At 51.6% G+C, this 25457-nt stretch overlaps 2 protein-coding genes across 2 annotated transcripts in view; both read right to left on the bottom strand.

Annotated features, from left to right (window-relative positions):
* SREBF2 (sterol regulatory element binding transcription factor 2) overlaps positions 1–7533 on the bottom strand; it is a 56707-nt gene extending 49174 nt beyond the window's left edge. Inside the window, exon 1 of the mRNA XM_059081044.2 lies at positions 7186–7533. Coding sequence (XP_058937027.1) covers positions 7186–7273 — 88 coding nt within the window. The 5' untranslated portion in view covers positions 7274–7533. The remainder of the gene's footprint in view (positions 1–7185) is intronic.
* Positions 7534–8647: 1114 nt separating this feature from the next.
* On the bottom strand, positions 8648–25109 carry CCDC134 (coiled-coil domain containing 134). Its single transcript, XM_059081114.2, is given in 8 exon segments — positions 8648–11106; positions 19645–19716; positions 19996–20177; positions 22000–22084; positions 22672–22793; positions 23498–23616; positions 24779–24908; positions 24911–25109. Coding segments are annotated over 8 exon segments (954 nt in total). The 5' UTR covers positions 25029–25109; the 3' UTR covers positions 8648–10980.
* Between the last annotated feature and the right edge of the window lie 348 nt (positions 25110–25457).

Genomic DNA, 25457 nt, shown 5'->3' with positions numbered 1-25457 from the left:
CAGCCCTGCCCAACAAATAACCACAGAAGGCCCACCCAACTAGCTCAGAAAAACTACCACGCTTGACTTTTAAAAGTTCAAAGGAAAGTACTGTGAGAAGTGAGGCTATTCATAACAAAAGGGCATTTCCTAAAACGTCTGCAGATGTTGGTGAAAGGTGGTCTGAAGAGAATTAGAATGAAAGGAAGCAACTTCCAGAACACTATTTATAGGAATGGAGAGCCCCAAAGAATTTTTAAGTGAGGATGGAGGATGCACTGAAATTCTGGGGCAGCAAGGGCTGCCACCAAGACACCAAGAAAAGGAACCCAGACAGAAGAGAGTCCCACTGAAACAATGTAAAGCAAGAAGTCATTTTTCAAGTCCCCCAAGGCAGAGGGCTGAAAATAAGGAACTGCTGTACCTTCAGGAGTAATTTTAAAAGTATCGAGACCAAGCAAACCAGACAAAGGATCACTCCAAGAAACCAAAGGCAGGAGAGGAGTAAAAGAGTCGCACAGGAAGGGATTGCTCAGAAAGTTGGTGGCTGCCCACTAACTGTCCAGTGGTCTCAAGTATAGAAAAGAAACATGAGGAACCAGGAAGCCAGGACAGAGGGGTCTATACATGTGCATTGTTGGGGAGGGGCTGGGGCAGCATCAGCCCTTAACTGGCATACATGTGGCAAAGAGACAGGCAGAATAAGGGACTAGAGTTCCAGACTCTAGCCGGAAGCTGAGAAGGACAGGCTCTCTCCTCCACACTGGTGGGGGAGTAAACTTGTACATCCAGTGCAGAGAGCAGTTTGACAGGATCTATCAAAACCACAAATGAGGGGCTTCCCTGGTGGCGCAGTGGTTGAGAGTCCGCCTGCCGATGCGATGCAGGGGACGCGGGTTCGTGCCCCGGTCCGGGAAGATCCCACATGCCACGGAGCGGCTGAGCCTGCGCGTCCGGAGCCTGTGCTCCGCAGCGCGAGAGGCCACAGCAGTGAGAGGCCCGCGCACCGGGGAAAAAAAAAAAAAAAACCAAAAAACCCACAAATGAGCCAGAAGAGAATGTTAGTTCCTGCCCCTTCCTTTCATATGTTTTATCTCATTTGACTCTTACAGCACCTATGGTGTAGACATCACCACCCCACCCTGACACAGCAAACCCACTTCTGGTCATTTATCCTGCTCCAACACCTTCACATGTGTGAAATGATAAATTTACACAGCTATGAAAAACAGCATGTTTTTCACAGTGAGACTGGAAACACCCTCAAATGTCCATCAAAAAGGGACTGGATGGGGCTTCCCTGGTGGCGCAGTGGTTGAGGGTCCGCCTGCCGATGCAGGGGACACAGGTTCGTGCCCCGGTCTGGGAGGATCCCACGTGCCGCGGAGCGGCTGGGCCCGTGAGCCATGGCCGCTGAGCCTGCGCGTCCGGAGTCTGTGCTCCGCAACGGGAGAGGCCACAGCAGTGAGAGACCCACGTATCGAAAAAAAAAAAAAAAGGGACTGGATGAATTAATTACAGTGCATCCATACAATGGAAAACCATACAACAGTGAAAAAGACTGGAAAGATCTCTAAGATACACTGTTAAGTGAAAAAAAAAAAGGGTAAACTGCAGAAGAACACAGCTTATAGCATGCTATTTGTGAAAAATAAAAAGGGGGGCAAAAATGAAAATCCATACTTGTTATTTGCTTCTATTTGCATTAAGTTTTGAAGGATGTAAAAGAAACTAAAAAATTCATAACTTGGGGTTGTGGGCCCTAAGCAGATGGTGACAGGGCTGGGGGCAAGACTTCTCACAGTACCCTTTCATACTTTTTATTTTGCCACGTGAATGTATCACCTTTTTGAAAAAATTAAAATATTTTCCAAGTAGCAAGTTCCAATCACCACAGTAATTTATTACACTGGAAAAGTTTTAAAAAATGAAAGGGCTACAGCTGGCAGTGTGTAAGAGCTGTCACCCAGCTCTTCACTTGAAGAGTCCTTGACCAGAAACACACACCAACGAACTACCTCCAAAGTGATCTGCTCATCTGTGTTCAGGGCAACAGTACTTATGTTAATGAAAAACTGCAAATGATGCAAATGTTCCACAGGGACATGGAGAGGTATTTGCCCCCTCAGATGAATTACACTGGATCACAGGGAATTACACCTCAACTGTTTCAACATACAGCAACCTGTAAGTGAAAATGCTGTAACATTTCATGTGCACGTTAATACAGTTCAGATAAGAATCCAGCAGGATAGACAATTTGATATTCAGGGAGCGCTATTTGAATAAAGTTGCTTAAGAACTTCTTTTTTAAATTATGAAATTGAGGAAAGAAAAGATCTATTCGCTATAGGAGCAAAAATACACTTTTTAAAAAATGCCAAGAAAAAATGCCAAGACCTGAGCTGAGTATGAGAATGACAGAAAAGACTGACATGAGAGGCAGGCAGCGCTCAAGAACGTTGGGCCAAAGGCCCGGGTGTGAATGCAACAACGTTTGTCAAGGGCGAAACCAAACAGACTCAGGAAGAAGGAGAAACCCCAGGAGACTGGTTCAGTGGTCTGAGCACCCCTAGAAGATGCATCCCACGAAATGGAAATGGATAAGACCAGGCGCTAAAAACTGGTAGAAAATAAATAAGCTAAGAGCAGCAGCAGCTCTTTCAAGCCAAACACTAGCAACAGTGATATATATTCTAGTGTCAAGAGAAAGCTTACATCTTCAAAAAGGGGTAAAAAGTAGACCTATGCTTCACCTCACAGAGCAGTTTTTCCGAAGTATGACTCACTGGAGAAACATGAAGCCACTTCCTACCCATCTCCTCACCTCCCTGCCAGCGGTGTGCTGGCCACACCGTCCCCGACACAGGCTGGCCACTCCGATCTTCCCAGTGGACACCTCGACTAGGGGCCCACCCAACACCTCAACCTGAAGTGCCTTCCTTTCCTCGTTAGACACACCTTTACAGAGTGCCTCTTCAGTGCCAGATGGAACTGACTGCTGGGAGAAGCCAGCAGAGGCCCAAGACAGTGCCACCCAAAGGCTCAGGAACAGCAAGTTACTCTGCAGCCTAGGGTACAGCCTGGGCTACCAGCAGGAGGACTGCATGAATGTAGGTATCTGACTTTGTGAGCCCTTCAGAGCCCACCAAGCAGGGACAGTGACTGCCAGCCCAGCCCATCAGTGTACATCATCGTGGAGTTCAGAGCACCAACGACAAAGACAAGAGCCCACAAGTTTTCAGAGAAAACATGTCACATACAGAGGGTCAGGAATCAAAATGGTATCAGATTTCTCAACTACTGGGAAGCTAGAAAACAATGAGGCAATGCCTTCATCCTAAAATTCTAAACCCACCCAAACTATCAAATTGGAGACGTCAGAATAAAGATATTTTTAGAGAGGTAAAGCCCCCCAAATTTACCTCTAAAGTACACTTCCTTAGGAAGCTACTGGAGGATGTGCTCCATCAAAACAAGGGAGTAAAAAAAAAAAAAAAAAAAACAAGAACTAGGGAACAAGGGCTTCAATATCTCCCCCGACCCCGGGTGATGGTTAAGGGTAGACACAGGATAAGTGCGAAACAGCAGACCTAGACAATCAAATGGGGCAAAAAGAGGGAAGGCTCCAGGAGAGACATCAACAAGGGCGATAAAAGGAACTGACCACCAAATTGAGTTTCTGTCACAAGATTTAAGGCTGCATTAGTTACGGGAACATGGAAAGTAAGCGAGTGAATAAATGGGGCTACTATGAGCACTAGGAAAAAACAAACAGCAACAAAAACCGTAGAGGATCTACCCTAGAGAAAAGAAAACATACTTCCACAGAAAAACCTGTACCAAATGCTCACAGCAGCTTCATTTATAATAGCCAAAAAGTGGAAACCACCTAAACGTCCAACAACTGATGAATGGATAAACAAGACATGGTGTATCCATATAAGGGAACACGGTGCTGCAACACGGATGAACTTGAACATTATGCTAAGTGAATATTGTATGATTGCGTTTATATGAAATGTCCAGAATAGGCAAATCCATGAGGACAGAAAGTAAATTAGCTCACTGAAAAGTTTCTTCAACCTTCTCCACGGAGAACAGCTGCCTCTACTTGTCCACCACCCACTCACTCCTTACTTTGTTCTGGTTTACCTGGCCTTGGACCACCTCATCTGACTGCTGTGTCAGAGGTGGATCTCCTAATTGCCAAATCCCATGAGTCCTTTCATGGCCGTGTCATCCTTGCTGTCTTCTACAGCACAATCTCCATCATCCACTAACTGCTCCTCAAAAAGTTCACTTCCCCTTAGGTTATTATGTTTCCCTCACTTGATTTGATCTTCGGTTCCATCTTCTCCTCTCACCTCTATCCTCAACTCATCAATGTGAGTGGGTGACTAGGCCTCAATCTCCATCCCATTTTAACCTTCTCCTATCTGCCTCCCATTTCCTACTAGCACCTCCATTTCAGTCCATTTAAGACAAATTTTCATCACCTCCCCAAACCAGCTCTTCCTGCTGGCTTCTGAGCCCTCCCAATGCCCAGGATCAAAGCCTTAATGGGATCTTAGAATTCCACCTCTGCTCTGCCTTCAGGGCTAAGTTTCACTGAGGCCATGTCCTGTCACATCCAGCACTTGCACAATGGCCGCTTCTTATCCCCATTCCATCACCCTCTTAGGATCATCACCTCACACCCACATGGCTGCCTCCTAGAGGCTGGCATGCCCTCTCGAGGTGGCACATACCCTCTCTCCCCCACTACCCACAGTGTCTCTTCTTCCTCACCCAACCAGCTCCTAGAAGCATCTGGGCTGGCCAGCTCTGACCTAACCCAACACCAAGGGCTGAGTCTAGTATAACTTAGAATGCTGCCTAGCTCAAGGTCCCTGGATTCATTCAGGCATTCCACAAATATTTAATCCTAGGTGAAAGAAACAAAATGAAGGCCCTGGCCCTCATGGGGCTGATGTTCTGGAGGGAGATGGATGGGTAAGTTTTCAGGGATATTTGTGCCTGCAGACCACTAGCCTTCAGCCCACCCAACCCTTCTTTCCTCTAAGACCCAGGTCCAGGGCCATCTCCTTGGTGTGGTCTTCCTGGTAAGCCAGCCTTTACCAAGTTCCCTCCATGCTTACTTTCACTAACTGCTCTGCATAATTGCGAGCTGTTCTATAATCAGCACTACAGTTTTATTATTATTCATCTCAAGCTCCACAAAGCCATAAAATTCTATCTTTCCTATCTTTTCATGTTCCCTACAGCTCAGAAACTACAGCTGGCACTTGAATATTTGTTGACCAGTGAAGACAGGGAGCCATTTTCCCCCAAATCTAGTAAGGAGCCCTGTGAAGCCACGGAACCACTGTGGTAGTTTCCACAACATACATATTACTCAGAAATCTACAGGGATAAGGTTATTACTTAACCACCAGGTACTTTAACACATTACAAATTAAGACAAATAAGTATCAGTTTTGGAATGGGAATGCAAAATGCACATGAATTTCTTTGTGTGAGGTTGCTAGTAGGCAGCTTTGGACATGCTCCTTACTGGCTGTGTAACCTTGGGTAAGTTAATGAACTGCCTTGAGCCTCAATTTCAGGATCTATGAAGAGGGGATGAATGTAGTATAACAAGCAGTCTCTACCTGATGGAACTTGTTACGGATTGAGAACATTAATGTGCAATGACTGCTTAACACGGTGCCTGGCACATAAGTACTCAAAACAGGTTTCCAAGAACCTCCCTCCCCCATTTGTCAACACATTTCTGTACTTCTCAGCACTCAGTGGAAAAGCCTGTAGTTAGACTTGGGGCGTCATTTAAGGGTCTTACCAAACTGTCTGGATGACCAAAATCAGAAAGTAAAGTCAGGCCAAGGGGTGAAATGTTACAGAAGCAAAATGGGAAACGGATTCTTTTCAATTCGCTGTTGCCACTATCTCTTCCCCTGGAAGAGAATCTTCTGCTGCCTCGGTTTCCCCATCTGTATAATGAGATTGTAGTCATCATACCTGCCTGCAAGGCTATACTGAGATCTTGGACGTGAAAGCACTTTGTAAACTCAAGAACACAATGCACCTGAGTTACTGATTATGAGTATGAGTTCTGGACAATCTAAAATGAGTGACCTTAAACAAGTTAACATCTTCTGGCCTCACTGTCCTGAAAAATGGGAGCAAAAAGAGTAGCTACCTCAAGGGACTGTAGTTAAGGAATAAGTGAAACAATTTAAGCGTTTGGGGCCTAGAATATCAGAAGAGCCCACCTATTAAGAGTTATTATTATGATGACTAACCTATTCACTGGACTCCTCGCCCGCAAGGAGCAGGTGAAAGCTTGATGGTGCAGCGACACCAACACTGGCCCAGGAACTGTGCTCCGTAACCAGCTGGGTGACCTTGGGCAAGTCGCTGACCCTCTCCAAACTTTGGGTTCCGTGATCCCTGTGCTCCTACCAGCTCTTCCTCTCCGCTGTTAAAGTCGCCGGAACAAAGGCCACCCGCTCCCCAGCCTGTCCCCGAGGGGCCACAACTCAAAATTCCTGCTGCTCAACTCCCTTTGCAGCGCGACAGCAGGAGCGCCCGGGTCTCTTATCCCGGAGAGATGCGTCCACACTCCGCCGCCACCGCTCGCTTCATCAGCAACTTGCTTCTGCAGCCGCTCGCTGCCCAAAGTTTTCCCAAGCGCCAGGAGACTCGGCCCTGTTTCAACCCCGGGAAGACCAGGGGTGAGGGCGCGGAGCCTGGGGACCCGGCCCGGGGAATCCCAAAGCCGCCCACGCGGCCGGGAGTGGAGTGACAGGTGCGACGCGGAGCCACCGGGCGGGCAAGCGTGAACTCGCACCGCGCATGTAGGAGAGCGAAGGAGGCAGCGGCCACGCGCTCTCCTCTGGCTGCTCCCGCCAGGCCCCCGCGACGCCCCCGGCTCCGCGTTCCCGGCCCCACGACCCTCGCTGAGCTTCCGGACACGAGGCGCCCCAAAGCAGATTCCGCGGCCTGCCCGGGCGGAACGGTCGGGCGGGGCTCAAACCCACAGCGCCCGGAAGGGTTGGGGACAGCCGGGTCGACCGCGCCTGCCGGGTCTTCCCGCGCGAGACGGGGCTGCCGGGGGGTGGGCGCACGCGCACCCGCGCGCTCCGCCGTAACCCCTTCCTCCCCGCGCGCCCCCGCACTACCACCCACCCACCCACCACTCACCGTCGATGTCCCCCAGGGTCAGCTCGTCGCCCAGCTCCGTGAGCGTCTCCATGGTCTCCAGACCGCCCAGCTCTCCGCTCCCGTCCATCGCCCGGCTCGATGCAGAGGAACCCCTGCCGTCCCACTCAGGGAGACGCGGGGGCGGTGCCGCCGTCACCGCCCATGACACCCAACAGCCCCCGCCGGGTACCGCCTCACCGGCCGGTGCCAGCCGCCGCCATGTTTGCGCCGCGCGGGCGGGGCGGGGCAGGATTACCCCGCCCCAACCCGCGCCCTCTGTGGCCCCGCCCCCAGGCCGCGCGCGCCCCCTTGTTTGTTGTCAATGGGACCAGGCTTATCCTGGCCAATCGGCGCGCGAAGCGGCGCGTGGGGTGATGGCGCGTCAACGATCAGCAGCTCAGATTTGCATATCGAGGCCCCTCCCCTGGCGGCCTCCTAGCGAATGCGAAGAGAAGCCTCCAGGTCCTCAGCCCAACCTCCTTCCCCTCGTTTAAAGGAACCGCTCCCTTTTCTCTTGGTTCGGCTCCACAAGCTGCTCCATCCACCCGCTGGGGAATGAAGAGTTAACACCTTCCACCACCCGCCCGCCGGGCGCCCCCAGAGTAAGCCTTGAGCACATTACTTCATCGTCCCAGCTGTCTCTCCCTCACCCTAGCCCCCGCCCCCCCTGCCCCACAGCCCGCTTGGGAGGCGGGTAGAATCAAAAGTGGACCTCAGCACTGGGGCCCGGAGGAGTATGGAGATCGTTCACGTCGCGTTTCTCCCAAGCCCCTTACAAAGGCGACTACCGAAGCTCGCGAACAGCCCAAGTACGGAGCGTATTTTACAAACCCTGCGCCCTTGCACCTGCCGCAACCACGCGCTTACTCCAGCTGCCTCACCCCGGGTACCTCAGAATCTCCTGCAGTCCTTTAAAATAATGCCAGTGCCCGGAACCACCACAGGCATTCTGAGGTGGGTTCCGAGCACATCTTGACAAAGTTCCGCAGGGATTCTGAGGCGCAACCCACCCACGGATTCCCACTCCTTCAGCCACGGCACTTCCAGTGTTGCAGTTGGTCACGATGTAAACAACTGCAGGTTTCTAGGAATTTATACTAAGGAATAAACGTATGAGTGCTCAGAGAAGTGCGCCCTCAAAGGAGCTCATCAGAGTCCGCTGTAACTGGGAAAAATTGGGAAGCCCAATAAGAACCTGATGAATATACCTGTTGACAAAGACTTCCACGATACACTGTTAAAAGGGAACACTATGTTTCCTGCTAGTCTGTGAGAGGTAGCAGTTGCTTTGTGGTCAAGACTTAAAATTTTGAGTTCAAAGGCTGGGTGGAGGCAGCCATGTGGATTCACTTACAAACCGTGTGAGTTTGGGCTGGTTAAATAACTTTTTTTTTTCTCAGTTTTTTCACCTCTAAAACGGGGGTAACAGTGCACCCTTGTAGTGGTGAAAATCATCTGAACACTCATTTGACAATATTTATTGAACATTTCTGTGGCAGGCAAAGAGACAGTTCCTGCCCTCTGAGAGCTTCCAGTCTGGTGAAGAAAACAGACATTGGTATTTAAGACAAAACCTAAAATTATGAGAGAACTGCATCTGGCATAGCTAGGGGAACAAACAACACGGACAAAGGCCCCGAGGCAGAAGGAGCTGATGCAAGCCAGCACTTGGAATAAGTCCTGACACACAGTGCCCATACAAGGTAGCTACTGTAATTGAAAAGTTACATGTGATCAGTGTGTCACATGAAGGACAAAAAGGATGGAAGGCCCAAGAGCTGAGTGTCAGTGATGGTTATGGGAATGGTGGGATTTAGGGTGAATTTTACTTTCTTCTTGTTATTTCAGTATTACTTACTTTTTATAACTAACATGTATAACATAATAAAGTAACTTATTTGGGGGGAAAAAAGACAAAGTTCTTTTCATTGTTTACATGCAGGAGGGTTGGTATAGATTATACTAGTCTCACCCTGAACAGAAAACCAAACCCTCCTGCCCTGCTCTGGACCAGGTACTGAGCTGGACAGTGCCACCTGCAACTCCACCATTCAGTGGCTCTCACAGGGCTCCCCACAGTGGGGGGTGACTGTTTGCTGGCATACCATATGACTCACTTTCACTTTGGTCCAATGCCTTCCTGTCCCAGAGCCTCAGTAACCCTCTGCAGAGGACTAGCTGAGTACCAGGAGGTCAGGTAAATGGGCACAGTGCCTCCCACTCTGCAGCTGTTCCCACAGCTCCCAGCTGGAGCTGCCCAGGGAAGACAGCAGAGTGGTTCTGTTTGTACCACTGAAGGTGTCAGATGGGAAAACTTGGGCCCACTGGAGGGTGGAGAGGAAGGGATCAACCAAGATGGTGAGAAGTGAAGGTGTAGAAGGAAGAACCCAGGAGGATAAAGATGCTGAATGGGACAGAGGTGAACACAAGACTGGGCTCCTCTCTTTGGCTGTGCATGTAGTGGGTGCTCAGCAAATCTACGGGACGACCGAAGAACCATCAGAGAAGGGCTCTTGTCACTGAGAAGCCAGGCCCCAACCTCAGAGAAGCAGTTTAGGGCTGGCCAGAGGGTTCAGACATTATCAAATTCATTACACCAATGAAGTCACAGCACAGGAAAGGGGTGGGCCAGGGTCACTCAGCAAGTCTGATGGGCTGAGACCCTGGGTCTCCCTTGGGCACTGTTAGTGGTAGAGGGTTAGGGATAGTTGTGTGTCTCTCCCCTGGCTTGGCAAAGTCAAAGAGACAGAGCTAGAATTACCCCCAGAGCCCCTCCCTTCTCTGCCTGGAAGGGATATGACAAGGGCGGCTGCCCACTCAGGGCCTAACTCCCTCTGCAGCTTCCCTGCTCGATGGCCCTGGCCTTTTCTTACACACGTCCTGACACAGGGAGCTTGCTGTCTGATCAATCCAGCCTGGAGCAGCCCTACCATTACAAAGCACAGCCTCCTGCAGAGCTGCAGCCTGTCCCCCAAAAGCCCCCACCCGCAGGCTGCGGTCTCCCTGCGCTGCCAAAGAGGACAAGTTGATTCTTCCCCAAGCCTGTGCAACGACTGTCCCTGGATATCTGAGGACAGAGATCATGCTGCTCCAAGGCTGTCTTGGGCTAAACACACTCCCAGGATACTTCTGGTCCCTTCTCAACACTGATCCCTTGTCCATGACAGTGCTGAGAAGGGAACTGGAGGTCAGAGCCAAGCCCCTACTTTGCTGCCCCGCCAGGGCTTGAGGCTCCTCTGAGGGCCCCCTATCCCCGGACCCAGGCCCCTCTCACCTGCCCCATGGAGAGGCTCACAGCTCCCTGGGGCCCAAACCAACCTGCTAGCCCAGAGCATTTGCTGGCTTTTATTGTCTCTGCAGGGGACAACTGTGCCAGGCAACTCAGTGACACAGTGGGGCCAGCAGCAGGCATGACACCTCCACACATGGCTCAGAGCCTAGTTCTGCTGCCTCGCCAGGAAGGGCAGCAGCCAGCCGGCCAGTGGTCCTAACCCAACGGGAGAGTCCAGCCCAGGATCCCTCCTGCTCCCCGCAGCGTCTCTACAGGGTTAGGTCTGCAGCATAGCGCCCTCTGAAGGCTCCCTTGGCACCCCTCCAGGGAGGTCTCTGGGAAGAAATGCAGCCCTCTGCGGCCCAGTCCCTTCGGCTGGGGCTCAGAGCCGGCTCCAAGGGGCTGAGCAAACTCGGCCTCCCCTCTCACAGGGGCCAGCTCTCACCACCAGTCATACCGCTGCGTTCTCCTCTTCCTCCCGACTGGCCTCCTCCTGGCCCCTTGAACCCTGGGATGCTCCAGGGCTATAACTCGGACTGGGATCTTGAGATCCGAGGGCCTTTTCGGATCTCTTTCCGTTTCTCCTCTTTCTTCCGGCGTTTCTCCTCTCCTCTCAGGGCCTTCTGGAAAGGGTCACTGCTGGTGATGAACTGAGGGGAAGAGCAGAGTGGTCTGATTAAGTCTGCTGGCAGCAAAGAGTTCCCTCTGAGCTAGGCTGCTGTGGGGACAGGAAGGTCACTCAGACACAGGCCCTGCCCTCAGGAAGCCCACAGACATGGAGATAGTTAAATGGGCTTGGGGAAACTGCTGAGCGGGTCTTGAAAGATAAGCAGGAGCTTGCCAAGCAAACAGGGCTAGGGAAGAGGACATTCCAGGCAGAGGGACAGGTGCTGAACCTGCATGGCGCATCTGAGAAACAACAGAAAGACTCCGCTCAGGGTGAAGGGGCTGAGTGCCGAAGACCATCACAGACCCCCAGAACCCTGAGGAGGAGACAGCAGCCAGCAAGAGTAAGACAACAGGGGTCCTGCCGCTTGCGAACAAGTTGCAACGTCTAAGCAAGGGAGTGTACAGGAAGCAGGTGGGCCAGAGGTCAAACCGGCAGACCCTGAAACAAGTGGAAAGACGACAACAGTGGTGCCCAGACTCGTGGCTTCCACAGTGGACGCACGGTGGTACCCAGTGAGGAGATGGAAACACAGGGCGAGCTGGGTAGGAGGATGAGGACTTCAGCCGGGGTCATCCCCAGGCCCTCTGCTCTTCTTCCCCCACTCTCCAGACTGGCTCATCTGATCCCAGGGCTTCCGTTCCACCTCTATGGTCAGTTACCACTCAAATGTGCATCTCCCTATCTAAATGCCTGCCTGACACCTCCACTAATGTGCAAACGTGCCCCAAGCCCAGCATGGCTCCATCTCCCCAAAACCCAGTCCCCTTCTAGAGCCTCTGTCCTCATGAACAGCGGTGCCCCACAACCCAGTCGAGGCAAGTAGGGCAGAGACCAAGCACTCCCCCACTCCCACCCCTACGCTTCACAGTCCATTGCCAAGACCTGGCCCATTTTACCCCCTAAGTCTCAAACCTGTCTACTTCTCTCTGCCTCGTCTACCCTACTGCTACCCCCATCATCTCCCCCACCGCCCTCCTGGTAAATCTGGGCATCTCCCAGGGTCTCTCCACACCCTCTTTGGCCCCTCTTAAGCCATTCTCCTCGCTGCAGTGAGCTACTTTCATAATGGAAGTCTGACTCCTGCTTAAACCCTTCCACGACTCTCCATTACTCTCAGGACAAGGTTCCACACAGCTGCATCTGCAGGCCCCCCCTGCCACCGCCTCCTCCTCCCTCACTTCTGGTCCCTGGGTTCCTTCGCTCCCACTTCCAGGCCTCTGCACGTGCTGTGGCTCTTCCCAGCCCCCACCCCCTTTGCCACATTAGCTCCAGCTCAGCTGTCACCGTCCTTGGGGACCTGCCCTGGCACCTGGCTGGGGCTGCCTCCTCTGCTTCCTTTTCAGTGCTTCTCCCCTGCCACCACCTGCCTCTGTGACCCCGTTTCGTGCCCGTTGCCCCCACTGGACCATACTCTCCACAAGGACAGGCGGATCATGTCGGATGCTGCTCACTGAGCCACAAGCCCCCAGTGCAGGGCCTGCCGGGCTTATAGATGGCACTTAGCATGTATTTTTTAATGAATGAATGAATCACATTAGAATATGAGATACAATAGTACCCAAAACTTAGGTAACTTTGTTGTGAAGTACACCCATTTTATTTGTTCATACGATAAATCTGATAAATGTTTGATCAAGGTAGACGTTAAAAACAAATTAGGGGCTCCACCTTGTGGAGTAATCCACCTACCATGTTAGACTGAACCACAAGTCTGGAAGATGGGGTGAAGTCAGAGAAGTGCAGCCCAGAGAGGGTAAGTGATCTGCTCAAGTCACACAGCTAGTTCCAACTGGGGCTAGCCCCCAGGCCTCCCACTTCCCTGACCAGTGCTTTCCCTATCACACTCTGCTTCCTACCCCTACAAGTTAATTCTGATCCTCTTGGGAGGAAGGAGGAGCTGGGAGACCCCTCAAGCCACAGAGGACTCCACACTCTTGGCTCTGGCTTGGGGAAGGACAAGTCAAGAGATCCTGGCCCCACCAGCCCCAGCTAGGTGGGTCAGAAGAGAAACAATGCCTATCCCTTTCCTGGATCTCCTCCCCGCTAGGTCTGGCTAATGCCTACTTTAAATTCTGATGCTAACCTCGAGTGGACCCTTCGTGCTGCCCGACAATCCAGAATGTTTCCCTTGTCTACTCACTCTCCTGCTCTCCTAGACACACCTTCTCCTCGAAGCTCCATCACGCCTCCCCTCCTCACTTGCAGCCCATGACCTTGCTTCCCATTCCAAAGGGAACGGAAACACCCAGAAGACAACTTCCGCAAGCTCCCACCACCATACCCACCAACCCACTTGCTGCTGTGCCCACACTGCTCTTCCAGGCTAGGCCACACCTCCCCCCAGGCACCAGCTCTCCTCTCCCCACTCCTTTCCTCAGGGATGAGGCTCCAGCAACTCTCCTAACCCTGCACCATCGGTTCTTCCTCCCTAATAGGTTGGGGGGTCCCATCAACATGCAAACGTGCTGTAGTCTCTCCCATCACACTAAACTTTCCCCTGGAACCCACACCCTCCTCCAGCTAGTCTTCCGTTGATCTGCTCCCCTTGAAAACAAAACCTTTATGATAAACGACAAGGATATACTGTACAACATTGAGAATTATAGCCATCATCTTGTAATAACTTTTAATGGAGTATAGTCTGTAAAAACACTGAATCACAGGCTTCCCTGGTGGCGCAGTGGTTAAGAATCCACCTGCCAATGCAGGGGACGCAGGTTCGAGCCCTGGTCCGGGAAGATCCCACATGCCGTGGAACAACTACGCCCGTGCGCTCCAACTACTGAGCCTGTGCTCTGGAGCCCGTGTGCCACAACTACTGAAGCCCGCATGCCTAGAGCCCGTGCTCCGCAACAAGAGAAGCCACCGCCGTGAGAAGCCTGCACACAACCAAGCGTAGCCCCTGCTCGTCGCAACTAGAGAAAGCCCACATGCAGCAACAAAGACCCAACACAGCCAAAAACAAAAATAAATAAAATAAATTTTTTAAAAAACTGAATCACTATGCTGTACACCTGAAACATAAAAAAAAAAAAAAAACAACTCTTCAAAACCGTCACCTGTACTTGATGGGATGCGTCCACTTCCTTTCCTCTCATTTTCTCCAAACTCAGTCTTTTGCCCCCACCACTCAAGCAAACCAGCTTTTACTGAGACCTCAGATGGCATGTCTCCATGCTGCTAAATCCAGTGGCTGATTCTCAGCCCCATCTCCCTTGACCCTCCAGCAGCATCTGACAAGAAGATCACTTCCTCCTTCTTGTCACTTTCCTCACATGGCCTCTGGGAATTATTCCCTCTTGGGTTTGCTACACTAGCACTGACTGATCCGTCTTGAGGTGCTGCGCTAGTTTCTCCTCATTCTCCCATTTCTAAGTGCAGGCACATCTCAGGCCTCAGGCCTCAGACCACTGCTATATCTGCCCTGCCCCTCTGCTACTCTCACATTTGTAGCTCTAGCTTTAAGCTCTTCCCTGAAATCCAGTCATATACCCAGTCGCCTCCTTGACATCTTCATTCAGATGCCCATCAGGTCCAGAAACGAGGTCTTGATCCCCGATCCAGCCCTCGAACTTGTCCCACCCGTTTGCCCATTTTAGAAATGGCAGCCCCATTCCTCCACACACTCAGGTAAAAAATCGTTCAGTCATCCTTAATGCAGCTCTTTCACTCCAGATCTGCTTCCTTAGTGAATTTTATTGGCTCTGCCTTCAAAACAGAACCAAAATCTCACCATTCCTCGCCAGTGTCATTGTTATCACCCTGGTTCAAGCCACCATTAACTCCCAAATAGACGAGCACAGCATCCTCCTTACTAGTATCCATCTCCTCCCTGGTCCCCCTTACTATTCCCCACACAGCAGCCAGGCTGATCCTTTAAAAGGATAAGTCAGAGACCCTCACCCTGCTCCTATGTGTCTTGGAGCCAAAGCCCTTGAGAAGACATGCAAGGGTCCTGTGCTCTGGCCTACAACTCTGACCTCACCCCCTCTCACACTCCCCACCCTTCCAAATACGCTTCCAATTCAGGGCCTTTGCACTTGCTGCTCCTTCAGCCTGGAATATTCTTCCCCCAGAGACAAAGCTGGCTCCCTTGCTGTTTCACGTCTTTGCAGTAAGAACCTTCTGTGCCCAAGTCATGTGAAATAGCAACTGTATTCCCACAGTATCCCAGGAATCCCTTAACCACATTCCTCTGCTTTTTTTCTCCGTAGCCCTTATCACCACCTATCATATATTTTTTATTGACTGTCTATCTCCTCCAACTAGAATGCCATTCTCAGGAGGGCAGAGCTAGAACGCTTCTCTAGTGGCTGGGATTCAGTAGATGCTCACTAAACGTTGAACAAATGCATGTGCTATGCCTCTGAGCCTTTGTGCAAGCTGGTCCCTCTGTCTGGGAAGGTCTTCCCTGAGCTGGTCAACCCCGCACTTCTTACTTATCCCAGAGCCTCCACCCTCTACTTCCTTAGGCTCCCTCACACGGGTCCTTCCCTCTTGCACTGGTACAGAGATCACGCTAGATTGGGACTGTGTTTCTCTGCTACCTTCTCCAACAGATGGTGAGCATCTTCAGAGCAGGGAGAGGGCCAGCTCCCTCTGGACTGGGACAGTGGCCAGCACAAAGCCTGATACAAGTTGGCTCTAGCGATGGGTATGTAGTAGGAGGGGACTCCCGGAACACCCACTGGTATGGAGAGAGTGTCCAAGGTGAGCGGAGCAAACGTGGGCTGTTGCTGGTGGACACGTCCACACGGGATACCAAAAAGTGAGTAAAATCTTGGGACCATCTCCAGCCAATAAAAGTAAGGAAAGTATGTTGCTTCTGCGGTATGCCCAAGCAGAGCACATGAAGCTAAATTACATCTATCCTGAAGCCCATTCTCTCTGTGCCCCATGCTCTCACCTTCCTCGTGTGTGCGAGGCACTCACGATCTGCAGGGCAAGGAGAGCCAGTGACACAGCAAAAAAAAAAAAAAAAAAAATTCTCCATGGGAGCTGCCTCATTGGGAAAGGCAATCTGCCACGGCCTTGAGCATCCCTGCACGTTCTCGCCGCGTACACCAAGGACCCAGCCCTGACTGTTCTTACCCAGGCCATTTATCAGGGTTGTGACTGCAGCAAGCAACCTTGAAGGATGTGTCATCTTGGTTTTACATGAAGGGGAGGCAGCTACGCCAGCGTGGAAAACAATATCCCCCACTCTGTCACCTGAAGCAAAGCCACTAGATCAACAAGGCCCTCGAGTCAGAGGTTCCTCTGAATACTCAGGCCTGTCCTCTGACTGTTCACCTAAATTAAGAGCTAATGGTGCTGTGCAGAAGAGTTAACATAGCTGGCCTCACTGCTATCTTTTAGAAGGCTTGCTTCCAACGTTGGTCCTTAGCTGGTATCTGGGAACTTGGGTTTCTGGGAGAGATTCCCATCACCCTAACTGATAAGAGTGGCTCATTGCACCTAAACTGTGCAAAAATGTGGTTTATGCTAAACACTCACTTTCCTTCTGGAGTCTGGAATTTTGGTATGTGCTAGGCAGAGGGTGCCTACGTGACCAGTTCCTAGTAAAAACTCTGGGCACTTAGTCTTTAACAGGCTCTCCTGATAAACAACTTTTCACACATATTTTTATAACCTGTTGCTGGGGGAATAAATCGTGTCCTGTGTGACTTCACTGGGAGAGACTCGTAGAAGCTTGTGTCTGGTTTCCCTTAGACTTCACCCAAGGAGCATTTTCCCTTTGCTGATTTTACTGTGGATCCTTTCACTGTAATAAATCATAGCCTCGAGTACAAGTACACACTGAGTCCTGTGAATCCTCCTAGCAAATCATCAACCTTGGGGCGGCTTTGGGAACCCTCGGCACAGGTGACCATGGGTAGCAGCAGCCATCTAGCCTCAGGGGTGACACTGGAAGACCAACTGCCATAAAGGCTAGTAAGACAACAATCTGAATCAAAAGCCGTCACTCTTGCCTAGACAATATTCCTAATGACCAGGCATGCTGTATTCTTACTGACTGTTGTCAGTGTCCTAGCCATCTGGTCTGCCAGATGCGCAGGCTAAACTGGCAGATCAAAGATGGCCATCCCTCTTGAGGGCCATGAACTGTGGAAACAAACTGTGGTTGACAATGGGACAGTCTGGGTCACTCGCTAAGGTGCTCATAGCCAATTCTCTGATGAGACCAACCAGAATCAAAAGGCTGATCAAGCCTACACAGCCCCGTTGACTGGCACTGCCACCTACACGCATCACGGTACTAAACGCGGCAATACACTCACCACCAGGGACTGACACAAAGCAGAGGACTCTGTGGTTCTGGTCCAGCGACCTAGAGTCCCTGGTTGGAATAGTATGGCCCGAGTTCATTAGGATAATGACCACTTGGGGGACTTTCCCTGGCAGTCCAGTGGCTAAGACTCCACGCTTCCACTGCAGGGGGCACGGGTTTGATCCCTGGTCGGGGAACTAAGATACTGCATGCTGCGTGGCACAGCCAAAAAAAAGAATGACCTCTTGGTTGAGTATGCTCCTTGCCAAGTCCCCCTGTAGTGGCCCATGTGGGCCAAGATGGGAGATATATGTCTGTGGAAATCTTGCAAAAATTCGCTTGTCCCACTCACATCTGACCCTCTGAACAAAAAGTTTAGGTTAAAGTAGGGAAAAATCGGAGAAAAGTGAAATTATAGGTCCTGGGATGTGACATGTTGATTTTGTACCAATAACCTGGGGAGGGAGTACCTGAGATCCCAGGAGGTGTGTGGAACAATTAATCTTCTTTGTCCTTTAGATCCAGCACTGCCACCTGGCAAAACAATCCTAGGGTCCACCCAAGCCAAGTGGCAGCTGCAGTTGAGAGTCAGACCAGCTGTCCAGTGTGTTATTCTCAACCACGTGACAGGAAAATTCACATAGACGCAGTCAGTCCTGAACTATTCTGCTGTGCCTGATACCATCAAAGGCAGCTCCCAAAGTAACCCTGTACAGACACACAGACCAGTACAACCTTGTTTCACCTGCTTCTCCTGATCCCTGAGCGACCCTGGTTATGCCATGTAGGGCAACTGAGGCTGCAACTCAGCAGCAACACTGCCTCCAGGGCTCAGCCAAACAATGCAATGGTGACTCAAATCAAGTGGAAACACAAAGGAGACAGTGGGCCACAGAATGCCTCTCCACTGGGGATGAGCGTTGCTTTGGGTCTATCTATTGGCCCCTGTAATCACTGGCAATGACATCAAAGACCAGCAGCTCAGTCTAAACCCTTGTATGGGTGGTAACAGGTAACAGACTGATCTTAGACTGCGTGCTGATTTTCTAATGTCCCCGCCACCGCCCCCAGGACTTACCAGAGCTGGCTAAGTCCAGGACCCTGGAGCATGCGGTTGAGATCAACACTGCGTGTGCGTGGTCTCATCCTGCTGCTTAGAGTCCTACTGATAGCAGTCTGAGACAAGCTGAACAAATGTGGTCCTAGTCTCTACTGATCAGATTAATCACGGAATAGCACATTCATGAAGAAATGTGAGTTAAGCCAAGACACGTAGGGCTGACGGACACACTGTGGGGAGGCAATCTCCATCGCCCCGCACATTCTTGCTGGTACACCAGACCACTCTGTACCTGGGCCATTTCTCAGGAGGTGTTTGCAGAAAGCAACCATGAAGGATGAGGTGATGTCTGCCTGCAAACAAAGACTTAGCTTCCTCTGTTCATTATAAAGGTGGTGAATTTCCCAAGCCTGGTGCTCCTAGACTGATGCAAACCCACTGTATGCATGGCATTTGCCTGGGCCCTTCTGTGTCACCCTCCTGGGACTTGGGGAATAAGGGAAACCCACATGACCAGGCCAACAGCAAATGCTTTTGCTGCAATAAACTGTGATGTCTCTAACCTGTCAGCATCCATGAAACAGCAGCAAAATCCTAAACCTTCAGAGGTCCCTCCCTACACCATAGGAGAGCCTGCGATCTGAGGAGTACAGTGCTCTGGCCCTTCCTCCCTGCCACTCTGGCCCTGCCCTGCCACCTCTGATCTCTTCCTCCCCTCTACTGTGTGCCCGCATCTGTCGTGCTTCCCCTGCAGCCTCCAGCTCTCAGAGCCCACCTCAGCCCCTAGGAGGAGAACATGTGCAGGAATGTGGGACAGAAGCCTGGCTGGGGGCTCAGAGGCTCAAGGGCAGAGAAGCCTGACCTGACCTCCCATGGCTTCCCTGACATTCGCCTGATGGGCACAGTGCCTACCGTGCACTGAGATGGATGTGTTCATAGCCTCTGACTGGCCCTCACAGCTGAGGTCCACACCGCAAGGACAGACAGGGAGCTGAGGCTAAGACAGGGCCAGCAGCTTGCCCGAAGGTACCAGTGAGCGAGTGATACTCAGGCCCAGACCCAGGCACTTCTGGCTCCAAGTCCAAAGCCCTCACACTCCACTCTAGGTGCCCCAGCCCCTGCAGGCCCTGGCCTCCCAGGGCTCAGCAGAGGCCAAGCAGACATGGCCACAGGTCCCAGCAGCTCACCTCTGTGTGGTCTACTTTAAATGGGTTCTGGAAGTCAGAGTCTTTCTCGCTGATTCCCAGCTCCTGGGCCATCTGCGGATGAGGAAAAGCTAGTCATCCTCTGCCTTCTCCTGCCTCCTGCTCACCCAAGGGCCACTCCCTCCGAGGCCTGAACAGATGTGGGCCAGGTGGTGACCCCTAGGGACCCAGGTCGGCATAGAACCCCATGAAAGGGCACCTCAAGGTGGCCCAAGGCTTATCACAGATAACGCAGCCAAGGGCTGACATTCAGGCCTCACTAAAGGCAGATGCGTGGCTCACAGCGTACCACCAGACAGAGGGCTCCCGGACCTCCTCCGCCCCAGTCCTTACCAGGCTGAGGATGGGCGAATGGGGGCCCCGGTCAAAGACGCCCGACTGGTTGCAGAAGCTGATGCCCCAGCGGATGAGGAGGTTCCAGTTGGAGTTGTGGTCAAAGCAGTGGTGCACGATCCTTGGGAAGCGCAGCACCACATCACCGAAGAAGGCCGTGTTCTCCACCACTTGGGAGAAAGCTGGTGAAATGACCCTGATGAGTGGCCAGGGGAGATGCCCTTCTACAGCCCTCCTGGCCAGCCCTACGCACCCTCCAGAGAACAGAGGCAAGCCCACTAATCAGAGAAGGGGAACGGTGCCTGAGGCCCAAAGGCTGCTGACCACATGTACAGTACATGCTAAGGGCTTTATGTCTACCAGGTCACTGAATCATCAAAACCACCTTTAGAGAGAGATGTGTTTGCTATTCCCATTTCTCACATGAGAAACTGAAGCTGACGGCTCGTGAGTAGCAAACCTGGGCTGCAAACCCAGGGCTGTCTGACTCCAAAGGACATGCTCTTTCCCCTGTATCTCACAGCTCAGAAGACTCGTTTGCCATGGGGACCAGAGAGGTGGGTGTCCTTTTGCACATGGAGGCATATGCATCCCATGAGGCTTTGCAGGGCCTAACCTCACCAACTTGGTATCCTAATGTGCAGAGCTGGGCCCTGGTGTTAACACAACTACAGTGTCTGTGAGGGGTCAGTTCCGTTAGGATGGCCAGGGAACACATCAGGGTTTGTTTTCTTTTTAGTGTATGCCCAATTTTATTTTATTTTAAATGTTTAAGTTCTTATTTTGAAATAATTTTAGACTTACATAATACACCACAAAATTCCTTCACTGGGCTTCCTCTAATGTTATCATCTTATATAACCATTGCACAACTATCTAAACCAGGAAACTAACATTGATACAATACTATTAATCAACTCACAAACCTAATCTGAATTTGGTCAGTTTTCCCACCAATATCCCTCCTCTAGTCAACAAATCAGTTTAGACTGAGTTTTAGTGTCCATTATGGTGGCACGTCCCCCAACCCACGCTAGCATGAAGAATAGTAACTATACACCCAGCCCTGGTGGCAGCCCCTGTTTGAGTGACCCCTATAGATAAGGCCCAGGCAGCTCTCACCAGCACTGGCCAGGCCACACAGAGATAAGCAGACTCCTACAAAGATATGCCAGGTTGGGTCTGAGACAAGTGGGGCAGGGACCACCGGGCTTCAGAACAATCTTGAACCGCAAAGAACTCAGGAGTTCGCTTGGTTTACAGGTAAGAGCCAGGCAAACCACCTATCCTCTTTCATGTGGAAACTGGAGGTAATAGTGCCTTCCTCAGTTATAGTGGAGATTAGAGATGATATTTGTAACGTGCCCAACACTCAATATGTAAAAGCTCCTTCCGTCCTGTCTCAGACAGTGAGACCTAACAAACTCTACTGTTAGAATGTAACCATTTAATGGGGAGAAATTACCACTGGAGAGAAATTCTTGGAAGAGGAGATGAAGGGATTCAAAATATTCTTTTATTTATCTATGTTGGTCTTACCTTGTCTCAAAAAGGATTTAAGGGAGCTGAGATTTTTAGAACAGTAGTAAAGAGTGATGGTAACTGCTCCCATGGGCCAGTCACTTCAACAGGCCTCAGTTTTTTCTCCTATAAATGGGAACAACCCTTGCCATCTCTACCAGGAGGGTCAGGGTAGTGCAGGTAAGGATTTCTGGAGTGGAAGTGGGCAAAGGCTCCTCCCTAATCCCCCGTCTCAAACACCTAACCACACGACAGAATATATCTGTGTCAGGGACACAGAAACTGGCTCTGAAACAAGCCGAGAAACACTCGGAGAATCATATACTAAGTGCCTAACTACCCAAAGAGACTCCTTGGAAGGTGCCACAAGAGGGTACTTCCAGAGAGAGAATAAAGAGTGACAAGAACAAGAGGGAAGGAGCAGCTAGAGAAGATCAAGGATGGAGGGGGGAAGAGGAGAGGGAGAGATTGGGAAGACCATACCATCCTTCAGTTTCTCGTCCTGGGGGAAGGGCCCATCTGGGAGCACATCTGCAGCAATGAGCACTGTCCGGGAGTCCTCCAGCACCTGAGGGAACCCCACCTGGGCTGAGTGGCTTTGAAAAGGTCTTCCCAGACCGGACCCAGCCCCATTTACTTCAACCCTACTTCAAATCTTCTGTGAGGGGCTTCCCTGGTGGCGCAGTGGTTAAGAATCTGCCTGCCAACACAGCGGACACGGGTTCGAGCCCTGGTCCGGGAAGATCCCACATGCCGCAGAGCAACTAAGCCCGTGCGCCACAACTACTGAGCCTGCGCTCCAGAGCCCACGAGCCACAACTACTGAGCCCGCACACCACAACTACTGAAGCCCGTGCACCTAGAGCCCCTGCTCCGCAACAAGAGAAGCCACCACAATGAGAAGCTTGCACGCCACAATGAAGAGCAGCCCCTGCTCGCCGCGACTAGAGAAAGCCCGCGCATAGCAACGAAGACGCAACATACCCCAAAATAAATAAATAAATAATAAAAATAAATTAATTATATATAAAAAAAATCTTCTGTGCATGCACTTCCCCCTCACTGAACACCATCCCCTTGGGGAACTCCTACGCATCCAACAGTGCCCAGATCAAAGACCAGGCCTGCCATGAGCTGCCCCCTGCCTGCATGCACCTTAAAGAGCCCCTTGAGCATGACATCAAGGATCTTGTACTGCTGGTGGACATCGTTCAGCTGTGCTAGGTTTTTCAGCGCCAACAGCTGCTCCCGCCGCTTCACCTCAAACATCTTCTTGTCTGAGCAGCATTAAGTTAAGGAACTGGCACCAGTTCTCCTGCCTGGATAATGCAGTGGTCCCGATCGAGAGGGCCCACCCTGGCCAGCCAGTCTCTGCTAGGGGCGTAGATGTGCATGCCTGGGACTCCCCAGGGAATGAACACACTCTCTGAGAAGCATATGAATCCTGCAACATATCATTCATCAACTTCACAGAGAATTCCACACCTGACAACCTGAATACAACCCTCAGGACCTGGCTCCTGCCCTCCCCTCCCCGCGGTCTTTCCCCAGTCTCCCACAGCCACTCGTCACTCCCGGAACCTCCACCCCTCTGCTCACACTGTACACTCTGCCTGCGGTGCCCGCCACCCTTCTCTATGAGTTTCTATTCTTTCAAGACCCAGCCCTTGGGTAGGCAGCCCAGTATGCCAGGGCTTGGTCTCCTGCCAGGGTCTCACCCAAAAAGAACGAGGCACATGTACAATCCTCAAGAGTCCTCATGGCTCTGAGATATATGCCTTGCCTTCTCAATTTAACATATGGGGAAACTGAGGCTCAGAACAGAACTGACTTGATCAAGGTCTGGTTAGAGCACCTTACTTTTTCTCCCCTGTTCCTCTTAGGGGGATCTGCTCCATCCCTGGAATCTCCCAAGGGGTTGTGGGTATAGAGAAACCTCATTTATAGACCCCTCAAAAACACCTCCAACCCCAAAGGATACAGATCTCCAGGCTCGGGTCCAGGGAGGTCCTCAGGGTGTCTGTGACTCCTGTCCCAGACAGTAGCAGGACAGAGAGGAAGGCCAGGAACTGAAGAAGGTCCATATCCAAGACTCTGGAGCTAGGGGAGTAACCCAAAAAAAAAAAAAGGTGAGATCCAGAGCTTGGTGTTATATGAAACAGAAAGTGAGTTGAACAGCAACTTCCCGTGACATGACACAGCCTCCAAATACTAAGAACCCAGCTTTGGGAAGCCCTGGAGCCCCAATTCCTAGCCCAGGGCCAGTGGCCAACAGACACAAAATAAAGACATGGGATGATAGAAGGGAGGGAGAAAGATAAAGTCAGCAAGGTAGGGATGCTTAGAGAACAGAGATCAACGCCTGGAACCCTGCACTGGAGCTCTGGCTCTGCCTGACTTCGGGACCTCGGGCAAATTGCTCAGCCTCTCTGAGCTTCATCTTCCTCACTGCAAAATGTGGATAAGGAAGTCATCTCCCTGTTGCAGACAGAAGGCTGGGTGAGGCACTGTGCCTGAGGAAGGAGGGCCTGGTCGATATCACTGCTTCTCAATTCCCCATCCTGGCCTCTCAGGAGGCCCAGGCAGTCAGAGATGTGCAACTTCTGGGGTTTCCCACCTTTCCTGACTTCTGTCATCAGAAAGGAAGAAGGGGTGCAGGGTGGGAAGGCAGGCAAGACAGTCTTGGGATAAGACGGCTGTTATTCTCTTAGGAACCATAGGCACCACAAGCAACACCTGTTCCTGTCTAGGCAACACTCCCCAATTACCTACTGAGTACCTGTCATGTTCTAAGCACTGTTCTAGAGGCGGGAATATGGCAGTGACAAACAAAATTCCCTGCACACTGGTACTTTCATTCCTAGTAGGGTTAAGAGACAACCAATAAAGCTGTAAAACAAGCACAGAAAGATGAGAGGGAGTTAGCAAAGTGCAATATTAAATACAGTAGTCAGAGGCAGCCTCTACTCAGATGATAGCTGCCCAATTTTACCAACGTGGAGACCAAAGCACAGAAAAATGAGGGGACTGTCCAAAGTCACTCATGGATTCTCAGGCTAAACCAAGAGTCTTAATGAGCACAGGCTATCTCAGAGCTGGCCACTGTTCTATTAGGACACCTAGGTGTGTCCTAGAGATGCTCAGTTATTGACAGTGAGACCCCACACAGATCAACCAGAGAACCGCCCCCACCCCACGCTGATGAGACAACTGAAGCCTAGAGAATGGGAAAAAATAGTTCAAGCTCACCCAGAACCCTTACCTTCCACCGTCACGCTCCAGACTCAAGGGAACCAAACACTGGTTAAGGCAGAACTTGGGGTCAGGGGAAATCAGACAGCCGGTAATGACTGAAGCAGGAAGAAGTGGGAAGAGAAAGCCGAAAAAGCGGACTGCGTGGGGCAGATACTGCTGTCTCTACTGCTACTCCCACGTATCCGTCTCTCAATCCTGCTCCCTGCCCCATGAGTCCCCAGAGCTCTTCCCGGCTGGGCGTGCAACTCCGAGGCCATTCTGCAGAGGTGGCTTGGTGGTGGATCCTGAGCCGGCAACCCGGGCTCGGAGACCAGGGTCGCTGCCCCTAGCCTTTAGAGCTCCAGAAAGATAAAGTCTTTCTAATGAGGAAAGGCGTCCGGATCCGCGAATCCCACCCCCCACCCTGTGCAGCCAGTTCTGGGCCCTCGGTTCCTCCCCCGCCCCACCCCGGGAGCCTGCCCGCCCGGCCCCCTCGCCCCCACCTACCAGGCCCGGCGGGCCGACAGGAGTCAGCATGCACCTCGCCTCGAGGGTCCGCAGACGAGCGGCAGAGGCGCGGAACCTCACAGCGTCCCAGAGCAGCCACGCAGGAACTGCCGAGCGCCGCCCCCGCCCAAAGATCGCGGGCCGCGACTGCCGCTCCTTGACCTAACTTCCGGCCCCGCCCAGTAGGCTCCGGCGCTAGC

Source organism: Kogia breviceps, chromosome 12 (assembly GCF_026419965.1).
Source record: "Kogia breviceps isolate mKogBre1 chromosome 12, mKogBre1 haplotype 1, whole genome shotgun sequence".
Lineage (NCBI taxonomy): Eukaryota > Metazoa > Chordata > Mammalia > Artiodactyla > Physeteridae > Kogia > Kogia breviceps.
Note: the sequence above shows the minus strand (reverse complement) of the source record. Positions and strands in the feature narration are given on the sequence as shown.